Source organism: Dama dama, chromosome 23 (assembly GCF_033118175.1).
Source record: "Dama dama isolate Ldn47 chromosome 23, ASM3311817v1, whole genome shotgun sequence".
Taxonomy (NCBI): domain Eukaryota; kingdom Metazoa; phylum Chordata; class Mammalia; order Artiodactyla; family Cervidae; genus Dama; species Dama dama.
The window spans coordinates 62,272,449-62,284,625 of NC_083703.1; the positions used below are offsets into that span (position 1 = coordinate 62,272,449).

General features: G+C 44.6%; 1 protein-coding gene across 1 annotated transcript in view; it reads left to right on the top strand.

The window, feature by feature from the left end:
- The first annotated feature begins 5,775 nt into the window (after positions 1–5,775).
- The window catches only part of EFCAB8 (EF-hand calcium binding domain 8), a 51,940-nt gene continuing 45,538 nt past the window's right edge, over positions 5,776–12,177 (top strand). The window contains exons 1-2 of the mRNA XM_061127069.1: positions 5,776–6,915; positions 11,210–11,261. Of these exons, the coding sequence (XP_060983052.1) occupies positions 6,827–6,915; positions 11,210–11,261 (141 nt within the window). The 5' untranslated portion in view covers positions 5,776–6,826. The remainder of the gene's footprint in view (positions 6,916–11,209; positions 11,262–12,177) is intronic.

Below are 12,177 nucleotides of genomic sequence, written 5' to 3' on the forward strand. Positions count from 1 at the left end.
GAGTGTCATGTCTTCTGAAATTTGTCTTGCCCTGGGTATTTCCTTTTAGGTTCAAATGATAAGGTAGCCGGCCATGCTTCTTCCTTAAATTAGGGCTGATCTTTTGAAATCCTTCACTGTTTTTTTCAGATGTGCTTATTTCTAAGGCTGTTTCTTTTTTCTTCATTCAAACAGGACACTTCTAAGCCTCCTGCTGTTTTCACACTTTCATGTTACTGTGAGAGGGCTTTCAGAAGTGTGGGGCTTGGCCTCAATGCCATGGAGCTTTTTCAGGCTGTTTCCTTCAGAGAAAATCTTCAGGACCGAGAGCTTGGTGGATACCATGGGGCAGTACTGTTGTATTTTTTCCCCTGAAATTGTGTTTCAAAGTCAGTAAACGCAGCCAATCTATAACAATCCAAAATCATCTTTAAAAATTCTGTACTCAGAAATGAGTTCAGAAGGTGATGTACTGCTATTTTCAGTATGAAATAAATGGGCAGAAGATAAGTTTTCTGTATGATCTTTAGGGTACCGACCACAGTTACAGATGATCTGTAAACCAAACTTCATGATTTTCACTAGGATTACATTCATGTTACTTCCTCTAGAAGTTAACAGTATGATATCTTCACTGAAATGTTACACACTTCTGTTACACAGAAGGAATTGGATACCATGTGTGTTGATTGATAATCTGTAAGAAGATATGTCCAGGAGTGCATGGAGTTTGTGAATAAAATGTTGAGTATTCTCAGCTGAGAAGTTACCTTGGAAAGAGTGAAGCTGTTACTGTGTGTACTTCTGACCTAGTAAGTCCATTGGCCTGGCTCTTTAGGCTGAGGCACGTAGTGTTTAAACGGGTCTCATTTAGGTTAGGTCCTGGGTACCGTGATCTTGAATAAGCTGCTTGGTTTGCTTGGCAAGGTCTGTGTTGTATGTAGGATAGGTAAACAGATGGCTGGATTTGGATTTAGGATTCACTCATGCTGGTGGTCCTCAGACTGATGGGTTTCAGAATCACCTGTGGAACTTGATTGACATAGAATTTCTAAAGTCCAATTGACAGAAATTCTGAGTTAGGCGATTAGAAATCTGCATTTTTGCCAGGTGCGGTGGCGCGCGCCTGTAGTCCCAGCTACTCGGGAGGCTGAGGCTGGAGGATCGCTTGAGCTCAGGAGCTCTGGGCTGCAGTGCGCTATGCTGATCGGGTGTCCTCACTAAGTTCGGCATCAATATGGTGACCTCACGGGAGCGGGGGACCACCAGGTTGCCTAAGGAGGGGTGAACCGGCCCAGGTCGGAAACGGAGCAGGTCAAAACTCCCGTGCTGATCAGAAATCTGCATTTTACTATGTGCCTCAGATGACATGGTTTAATGTAATCTTCAGAGTTAATTTTCGTCTTAACATTTATCTCTGCAAGCTCAAATGTAACTGGCAGGGGGGTGTCAGGTTGGAGTCCTTGTAGATTCCTCCTAGCTTCGTGACTTTTAAGCTATTAATAATTGATCTCTTGTTCTGACCTGTAAAACAAGGATGGCAGTGTTGACTGCAGTGCCTCCCTCACCGGGTGCTTGTTGACATCAGATGAGCTGAGAACCAGAAAAGGTGACCACAGCGTTAGAAAGCGCTGCTTGGTTCTTCGGATTCAGTTTGAAGTTTATGATCAGAAAAGCTTAGGCCAGGGTTTTTGTATCCTGAGAATTCAAGCAGGAGATTCTTCAGATAGGCTTTGAGTATTTTGTAAAAATTACAAGTAACAAGTTCTAATTTTTTTTATTTTCCCCCCAGCTTGGACGATTGATGAGTGCAGCTCCTTTCTTTTGAGATTATCATTTTCATCCCTTTTTTTCCCCCAAGTGAAATCATGGTCTAAACACACCTTTCACCTTTTTCTTTTGAATGAAGATTCAGTGATTCAGTAATTCAGATTCATTGATTTAAAGATAAGTGTTTTCTTCAGGATATAATGTGTTGGAAAGGAAGCAGTTTCCTTTCGCTATACCAAGATAAGTATAGGGAAGTTTTTCTTTAAGGATTGTTTTGAGATTTGGTATGAAGAACTCCTTTTGTGATGGTTACCATAGTTCAGCATAGTCTACAAACAAAACCTTAGCTTTAGGCCTGATCAACCTGATCAGATTAGCTTGCTAGTATGTGGGTGACCCAAATCTGACTGCTACCAGCAGAGTGGAAATGATTGCTTTGAGCCAAGCTGAACCTGAGCCTGAGCCTGTCTGTGGTCAGTGTTCTGAATCACCAGTCATTCTGCTGGTCTGGCACTGTTCCCATTGATTTAAAATCAGGCGTATATTGTAGTTTTGAATTCATACATTACAGTTACAGAGTTTTAAAACCTGATGAGTTCATGTTTATTTCGGACACTTGCTGCTCTTTTCTCAGTTTTCACATGTGAGATTTGAGTATGCAGAGTCCTTTTCTGAAGGAAAGCCCACAGAAGAATTCTGTGCTTTTACACTGAACCTGACCATTACCCCACATGCCTTCAGCCAGATTGTTAAGCAGCTATAATTTGTGAAGGTCTGTTTCCCTTTTGGCTTAATCTGAGTTGGAAAGCAGTGTTACCTTAGCCTAGCATACAGCTTTCTGTTGAGGTTGTGGTCAGGTTGCTTCACTAATTTCGTTATCTAGATAAGCAGGTCTAACCTTAGAGTTGGAATTCTGGGCCCCTTATTCCAGGACTATGTATATATACATATAGAAATTTTAAAAATTAAAATAACCTATATTTCTTTTGAATTGGAGGCTCCGAGGTTCTGAAATATAAAATGAATGTAGCCTTCACAAACATGTTTCTGGGGGTAGGGTGAGAAAAAAAAAATCTTTTATCTTGTGATCATAGGAAGAGCAAAGCAAGTTAGCCCTCAAAGCCTAGAACTTCGTAAATGGCATTGAGAGACAGAATTACAGAGTGATCTGTCAGCAGTTTGAAATTCTGTAAGATGTCTTACCTTTAAAATTAAAAAAAAAAATTGTTCCTTCTTCCTGGACGACTGAATATTTCTCACGGTGTATGTAGGAATTGGTGAGGATAGGCTGGATGCAGGTATGAAGAAGAGGAGAAAGAGCAATTTACTGTATTTGCTGATGTTTTTAATTTTCACTTCTAGTGGGAGAATGAGATTTGGGAAGCTGGTAGTGAGGTTCAGTCCACCAGGGTAGATCTTAACAAAGCTGTCTTTTATGTCTCTTACTAGTTTCCAGCAGGGACAAAGATGGGTTTCTAAGACAACCTTCATGGATGATTCACAAACTGCAGTGTAGACTATTATAAAGTTAAGCCAGGCTCAAGCGTGCAAGTGGGTGGACTGAATATATAAAGGGAGTATGTGTCTGGAGCCCTTTTCTGACCTTTATCAAGATGAACGAAGAAGTGCTGTGATCAGGAGGCCAAGGGCAAGGAGTTGAGACTAGTGTCCTCTTCCAGGCCCTGCATCCCTAGTCTGCAGAGCTTTTCTTTGCCTCAGTTAGGAGATAAGTGAGGATGGTTTCCCTGGGATCCCTTCTGAGCCAGGAAAAATTACTTAGATCTGTAAAAGCCAGCAGGATACCAGAGCCAGAAAGAGTGGGAGAGTGCCCAGTTCCATCAAGTGTTGCCTCTGGAGGCCAGGTTTCATTAGTTAAACAATTTTGGTTCAAAAAAAAGCACAATGTTTTTCGGCATCAATGACATTTTGTGTGTGAAATTTTGAAAAAACTCGCACTGACAATGAAATGGTTTGTAAAGTGTACATCCTTTTGTGTTTTAATAAAAGTTTTGACCCTGAAAGAAGAGATTTTGACAGGTGAAATAAAAAGTGGCTCAACACATGAGTTTGGCTCTCTCTCGCCCCCGCCCTCCCCCCATAGGCTGCAAGCTGCAGGGAGAGCTTTGCTAATATAGCCATTCCTGGCCCCCCATATAGTGCAGGAATCGAAATGTATTGCTTCCAGATCTGTCATGGTTTATCCTTGTCTAATCTTGAGTGACCTTCAGATTTCTTTCCTCTCTTGCTTACTTCACAGTTACTTTATCACCTTCTTATTTTATATTTCTCCTGATCGGGCTCATTTATATATTTTGGAGTAGTTCTAATGATTTTAAGATCCAGCATACCTCAGGGTCATCTGGGTTTTTCGCATTCTAAAGGTTTCTCACCTGATATTGCCTTTTTTTTTTTTTTTGTATTTTATGTGTTTTTCTACAAAATAATGTGAGTTAAATATGTGTAATTGTATATGACTGCTGTTTTTACTTTGAAATTTAAACGCTACCAAGAAGAATGGAATAAACTTTTTTTTACAGGTAGCTGTAGGCAAATCCCAGCTTGCCCCTGTGTGTGCCCCTCCCTTCCTACTAATTTTAAAGGCGGAGAGAAGAAACAATTATGTTGAATGAAATAAAGTTATTTTAAAAAAAATTCCCCAAGCATCTGTAGCTCTCTTGACTTAATTTTTGTTTTTCATTCTTTTTTGGGAGGAAGTGGGTAAGTAGGTGGTAAACTGCCCAAAGAAGCTACTATTTTCTTTTTTCTTTTTTTGAAGCTACTGTTTTCTTGAATCATGAGTGGTATTTTGAAATCTTTGGTATTTGAACTGGGAATTCTTTCTGGCAGTGGGGTATGGTGGGAAGAGCATTGTTTTAAGTGGCATGTGAGCTGAGTTGTTGGTCTCAACTGAAGGTGTAATCTTAACATTCATTAATCCTCTGGGTCCTCTGCAGTTCCCAACAGTCACTGGCTTCTGTCTTGTTTATTTGATTTTGAAAAGGAAAAAGCCTCTCCTTAGCATCAAGTTGCACCTTAAAGCTTTTGATACATTTTATAAAGCTGAGGATACAGGTTTTCACTTTTGTTAGCTTTATTAAGGAATAAATTTTTTTTAAAAGTATGTTAGGATACAACTTTTTAAAATTAAAAATATTTTTTTGGGCCACACCGTGAATCATGAGGGATCGTAGTTCTCTGATCAGGGATTGAACTTGAGCCCCCTGCATTGGAAATGTGGGGTCTCAACCACTGGACCCCCTAGGGAGGTCCCAGGATACAATTTTTGACATTTTAAAAACCCACAGTGGTAAAGCTGAAGAGAGCAGAGTTGGTACCACTTCTGAGCAGAGCTCAGAAGGGCCACCTTCCCTGGATGAGTCAGCCGTGTCCTTGAGTGCCCTTGAAGCCTTCCGGCAGCACCCATCACATCTCCAGTGTTAGGGAGCAGAGTAGGGTCTCCTTGGCATTGGCAAGTGATGCCTGAACTTGTAGGCATTGAGTAGGACTTCTCTCCAGGATTGTTTTGTACAGAGGTTTTATTTAGGAGATTTTTTTTTTTTTTCCCTTCAACACTTTCCCTCCTGCTTCTGTTTTTAAATGAGTTACTGGTTATCATGATTTTATTCTTTTTAGGTGGGGGTTTTCTGAAGTTTTTCTTACCTAAAAAATGGAATGCATCTTAACTAATTTCCCTGTCCTGATGTTTCTTGTTTGGGAAGGAAAATGATACTGTGAATGAATCTAGCATACTTTAGACCCATGTAAAAAATGTGGATAAACACGGACAGCTGTAAGTAGAAATGATAACATTGGATTGGAAAATGAAAGCCTCAAGTCAAAAAAACAGTGGGGAACAGTCAGATGTAGCACCATCAGCCTTGTTTCTGTTTTTTCTTTTTTTTAAATTTTAAATAAACCCTTCTAGTTTATTAATACCTAGTTTAATAAAACTGGTTTAAAAGACCTGAGTCTTTTACGACATTTCATTGAACCACTTCTCATGTTTTACAATATGATGAAATCTTTTGTCTTCACTGTTGATGAAATGGGAGCAGGAATTTTTTTCTGTCTGTGGGTGGTCTCTATGTGGTGAAGATCTGGGGAGGGGGGTCTTGGCTTGGTGGTCAGTTAACATTTTGGTAACATCTAGGTGATCATGAAATGTGACTCAGCGTGGAATCCGTGTCCCTGTTTGAATTCTCCCCCAAGAGATTTATCTTTGGCCAACTGATGCTGCTGAATTGTGCCAGGGGCAAGACTGAACAGTGCTGTCTCAAGTCCAGGCCTGCCATGAAGTCTGGGTTTATAAGACCCTCGTGTTACACACGTTTCTCTTGTCACCTTCCACTGTTTTGGAGCTCGGGATTTCCCTGGTGGTCCAGTGGTTACGAATCCTCCATGCAGTGCAGGGGACACAGGTTCAGTCCCTGGTTGGGGAACTAAGATCCCACCTGCCACAGAACAACTCAACCCACGTGCTGCAACTCCTGGAGCCCTTGAGCTACAATAACTAGAGCCCTCGAGCCTCGACTAAGAGAGTTGGTACGCTGCAACAAAAGATCCCACCAGTGGCAGTGAAGATCCTGCGTGCTGCAACTAAGACCTGATGCAGCCAAATGAAGACTTGGAGCTTGTGCAGCTCATGTTAAGAGGGCTACTGTGCCTTCCACTGCCTCCCAACTGTGGGGCCAATTGGCCTTCTGGATTTATTGTTAGACTTGCTGGCAGTTTTCCATGGTTTCCATGGCAGGTGGGTTCTCTGTGCTGCCTTTGTCCTGTGGATCATCCTCCACTCATGTTTGTCCTGGCTGCAACTACTGGAGCTCCTCCTGTCGGCTGTCTGCTCTCAGCTCAACTTCATCAATAACAAGAATGTCTCAGATTGGAGGAAAAATGGCCGCGTGGTAACCGTTTGTGGGATGGATTCTGATGTTCCATTTTGTGTTCTGCATGTGGAATTTTGTCTCATTTCCCTGGTTCTAAGTGTGGACAACTGACCCTGCAGTCTGTGGAGGCCCTCGGAGTTCCACAGCGACTTCAGAGAGGAGCCACTCTGGACTTGGGGGAGGCTACTAAGATGTCTCATTCGGGAAGGAAGTTGAAAACCGATAAGTCTCCGTTAAATACAATGAGCAGTATTAACAGGGGAGAGCAGATCGGGTCAGGGTGAGTGTCTGGGGTTAGTCTCTAAAACACTGGACCCCTGGGCCCTAAGATCCAGTTGTTCAGTCACTCAGTTGTGTCCAACTCTGTCACCCCATGGACTGCAGCACACCAGGCTTCCCTGTCCTTCACTGTCTCCCAGAGCTTGCTCAGACTCCTGTCCATCCAGTCAGTGATGCCATCCAACCATCTCATCCTCTTTTGTCCCCTTCTCCTCCTGCCTTCAATCTTTGCCAGCGTCAGGGTCTTTTCTGATGAGTCAGTTCTTTGCATACCTGAGACTCAGGGCCAAACAGGAGAGCTGAGCCTCTCAGCTCGATTTCCAGGGCAGTTTTACTGCCCTTGGTTTTCAGTCACCTGCTGCTACAGATTCTTAGAAACAGCAAACCAGTTATTCTCCTATTCCCCGCCTGCTTCCCTAGAGGCAGTTCTAAGCTCTCAGCCTTGTTTCCAGGTTTGTACCAAAGCCCTCACCCCAAACCCAGCAGCCTTCCCTTAAGAGCGGGCTTCCTCTCATCTGCTCTCATCCTACATGGATGTTTAACTCTCCAGCTGAATCTTCTTTCCTGCCAGTACTTCTCTCTGCTTTTTGTGCTTTGCTCTTGGGTATCTTTAATTGTCTTCCACCAGTATTTTTTCCCTTTTGTGGCCTCAGTCCTTGAACGCAAACAGAGCTCCCCTCTTCTGGTTAAACTCATATTTCTCATAAAGCTTATAGTTTTGAAATAATAAAGTTTTAAATAGATTTAAGAATAGTATAAAGAACTCCCCTTTGCCCAGATCTAATAAGCAGGAAACAACATCAATATCACCTAAAAATGTAAAGTCATGTTTAAATTTCACTGATGGTCCTAATGGCCCTGAGACCTTTTGCTCCCCTAGCCTAGGATCCAGTTCAGATCACACATTGCCTTTAGTTGTTACCTCTCTTTCCAGTCACCTTCAGTGTGCTTTAATCTTTGTCCTTCATGACACTAAGATTTTTAAGAGTAAAGCCCACTTGCTTAGTAGAATGTCCTTCAGTTTGGGGTTGTCAGGTTATGGGTTTGTAGGGGATACCACAGAAACAGTGGTCCAGAGTCCAGCACACCATGAGGCATGGCCTTTGGTTCCTTCATGAGTGATGTTGACTTTAGTTACTTGTTAACCCAGACTTTAAAGCAAGAGAAAATACTGTCATTTTCTGTATACCTACCCATGCTTGCCTTCTTAATATAGATGGGATGATACATGTGCCTTCTGTTAGTGCAGACTTTTTGTATTCCTTTATTTCTGGCCCACCTTTTTTTTGCCACACTGGCCCCCTACTCTCCATGATCCATATCAACACCCTAGTTTCTATGCTCATAGTTTTGTGTGTATTGACAGTACAGGAGCCCCTTAGACCCAGGCCAAAAAGGCCCCTGCCCTGAGCCAGGCAAGCTGCTCTGTCCCTGTCTGACCGTGTCCCTTCCTACTAGATGAGGGAGGTCCAGGGGCTGAGAGGATGGCCGCTCAGCCCTGCTGGTCCACCGCCCCTCTTCCCCACTGCTCTCAGTTCTGAAATTCCCTGCCCAAATCCCTTTGAACCGGATTCCAGAGTCTGGGGGCCTATTCTCCAGTGCATCATTAAAACCTTTTTAAAAAATTCTTTTTACTTTTTTGGCTGTTGCTTGTAGCATATGAGATCTTAGTTCTCCAACCAGGGATGGGACCTGCACCCCCTGCAGTTGGATGTGCAGAGTCCTAACCGTTGGACCACCAGGGAAGTCGCTCAGTGCATCGCTTGAGGGCAGCCCTGCCTAGGCTTGCGGTGGCCGTGAAGCCGTGGAGGCATGGGATGTATGGGTGTATGGGTGACGGTGGCCGTCCACATGCCATCATTTACAAGCTCCCCCCCCCCCCCCCCCCCCGGCAGGAATGAGAGGGCAGCAGGACAGAGGGCTTGGAGGTCTTCCAGGTTGTTAGGAAAAGTATTTGTGAAGGCACATGAATGTATTTTATTTAACAGTATATTAATCTATGAACATTTTAAGTAACTAGACTTGCTGTGTGGACCAGTATTTGTTCTTTTGCCCTTGGCCCTGCAACTATTAAGGGTAGACCTGTTTACAGACGTGTGTACATGTACACGCACATTCTATGTATCAGCACGTACCTATTCATCATCCTTTTGTAAATATTGGCCTCATTCTGTGCACTCTTTTCTTTTGAGTATCTCCTGGAAATTCCCCCTAGTCATCTGCTGAAGGTCTGATTCATCTTTTTGGTTCCTGAGTGCAGGTGCCCTGACTTATTCAGCCATTCATCTACTAGGAGTCGTTCACCGTACTTCTTGGTGCTGTGAACGACCCTGCTGCCAGCACTCCCGTCCTGTGATCTTTCACAGATGAGTAAATTGTACCCACCATTCATTCTCTTGAAATAAATCTTCAAGATTACCATGAATCTTTTCTGAATTAAAAGCTAAAGAGAAATACATGGTTTTATACTGTAGACATTCTCTTTGATCTCACCTCCCAGAAATAGCTGCCATTACTTTTGGAGTATATTTTTCCAGGCTCTCTAGGCACGTGCCAACACCTACATGGAATATTCTTGACAGAAATGGACTCATGAATACACCTCTGCAGCTTTCTCACTGGTGACCTTGCGTCACCATGTTCAGTGTCCTTCATTATCACCATGGCTCATTCTGGAGCATCCCAGACTTCTAGTTGACCCACCCTGTCGTCTGTGTGGTCCCCCCGCCCCATCCCCTCAGTGCAGCCATTTTTCAGCCCCCATATTTCTGGGAACTTGTTTTTTATTTCTAACTGGACAGCCCAGCCAGCATCACGTGCATTAAACCACTTTCCCTCATTGTCCCTTTCCTGGAAATGTTTCTGGCGTTTCCCTCTGTTACTTGGTTCCTGGCTTCCAAGTCTCCTTTCCTTTGGCTCTTCTCGCCCCTTTGGTCCTTATATCTGGGCTGTCACTGGGACACGGTTAGGTTAGGATACCATTGGCCAGTATCTAGTCTTCTTCCTCCTCACTCCGCACATCTTATGCTGGTGAGTTTTCATAACTGCCCTTCATCCTGTTCAGACTTCCTGGTGAAGGTATTTAAGATTCTGCTTCCATTTTTCTCCTCCTTCCTCTTGCACTATTCCTCCCCACACCCCACCCCAGGAGCCCTTTGTCAAGCCAGACTGGCTCATTTGCTCTGTCCCCCGAACCTGTCTGGGACTCATCTCTTTCCCGGCCATTCCCCTGCCATCCTGGAATGCCCTCTTGATTCCTGCTGGTGGCACTTGCTGGTGGGGTGGATGGATGCTCCTAATAACCCAACACAACACTGTCTTCCATCCTCTGTGGAAGTCTGTTGACCCAGGGCAGTGTGCCCTTTATATTCTCAGAGCAGAGCTCCATGGAACAGACCTCTCCCACACACATCCAACCAGGGATGGGACCTGCACCCACATTCATGTGCCTTCACAAATACTTTTCCTAACAACATGGAAGACCTCCAAGCCCTCTGTCCTGCTGCCCTCTCATTCCTGCTGAGGAGGGGAGCTTGTAAACGGTGGCATGTGGATGGCCACCATCACCCATACACCCATACATCCCATGCCTCCATGGCTCCACGGCCACCGCAAGCCTAGGCAGGGCTGCCCTCAAGCAATGCACTGAGCGACTTCCCTGGTGGTCCAACGGTTAGGACTCTGCACATCCAACTGCAGGGGTTGCAGGTCCCATCCCTGGTTGGAAAACTACCCCCCATGCTGCGTGAGGGAGTCCTGTCAGCTCCCTAAAGATGTCCTGCCTCCAAGGACATCGAGGGCTGGGCGTGGGGGTGCCCATTGTGGAGAGTCAGGGGCCCTTCTTGTCCCACCTTTGGTGAATGGAAGCCTTTGACCCTCTGGAAACATGCTTTCCCCGGACCTTATTTCCCTAATCTGTGGGATTACAGTTGGACCCCCGCATGACCTTCTAAGCCTTTTCCACTTCTGTAAAATGGGTGACTCCCTTTAGGAAGCTGCTGGCATGAAGCCAGGAGTATAGTAACCTGAGAAGCCTCAGGTCATCAGGAAGACAGCTCTCCCATCAGCGGAAAGAAGGCTTGCAGGTATAAGCTCTGGAAAAGCTCTGTGTTGGAGGAGCCCCAATGGGAAGTGGGGTGCTTGTCAAATGCTAGTTGGGGGTCCACAGGCCTAGGGCAGCCACCTTCTCCCTTGACCTTGACTTCTTTTCCATTCTCCTGTGATGCAGCTAGGTCAGCCTCCTCATGGTCCTTACAGAGATCAAGAGTTAAAGCCACTATGATTCCCTATTCTAGGTCGAGACCTGTGTCTTCTGAGGACTTAAAAGACAAGCCTCTGCCTCGAAAGGTAAGAAAATCCTGAGTTGATAATGGGAGGGGTATTCCAGAGATGCCAGACATCATCCTTGAGCTTCCACGTCTGTTGATTATCAGGTTATCAGCCTCCGCATGGGGGGGTTGCAAGCTTAGATATTTATAAAATGTTGATAATTTAAGCTGCAGTTGGCTGGTTTTGCCTTTTAAAGCACTTCATGGGCCAAATGGAATAAACCTGAGGTCACCAATTTATAGTATCTAATTGGACTCTACTTAATTTTGTCCAGCCAAGTTGTGATAACGATGGGGTGGGCTGTGCAGAGTATTATCAAGTCAGATGAGTATTCAGTGTCCATTGTGTGCTTGGGGCTGGGAAACAGAGAGATAACTAATGTAGATTAAACTAAGATAAATTAAAATGCCCTGGCCTTCAAAGAACCCACTTTGGTACTTCCCTGGGGGTGTAATGGTTAAGAATCCGCCTTTCAATGCAGGGGATGTGGGTTGGTTGGATCCCTGGTCGGGGAAATAAGATCCCATGTGTCATGGGGTATCACAACTGCTTGTGATACCTGCGTGTCACAGCTACTGAGCCCATGCACCCTAGAGCTGGTGCTCCATAGCTAGAGAGGCCCCTGTGCACCCAAACAAAGAGGCCATGTGCAGCAGGGAAGACCCAGTGCAGCCAAAAATAAATAAATAAAGAGCTCACTGTGAGATGGAGAGAAATAACAGTTCTCATGGATTGTGTAATACAATGTGGTGGGGCTTCATGTGTGTTCAGGTGTCAATAACCCTGCAAGGTGGTTATTAGGGAGAGAGATTCTGCAGACAAGGCAACTTGTGGCTCAGAGAAGTGAGGTAATAGCCCACACCAAATGAGCCTGGGAGCAGGGAGCCAGGCAGAATCCTAGTCCAGAGATTTGGGACTCTACCATCATGTTTCC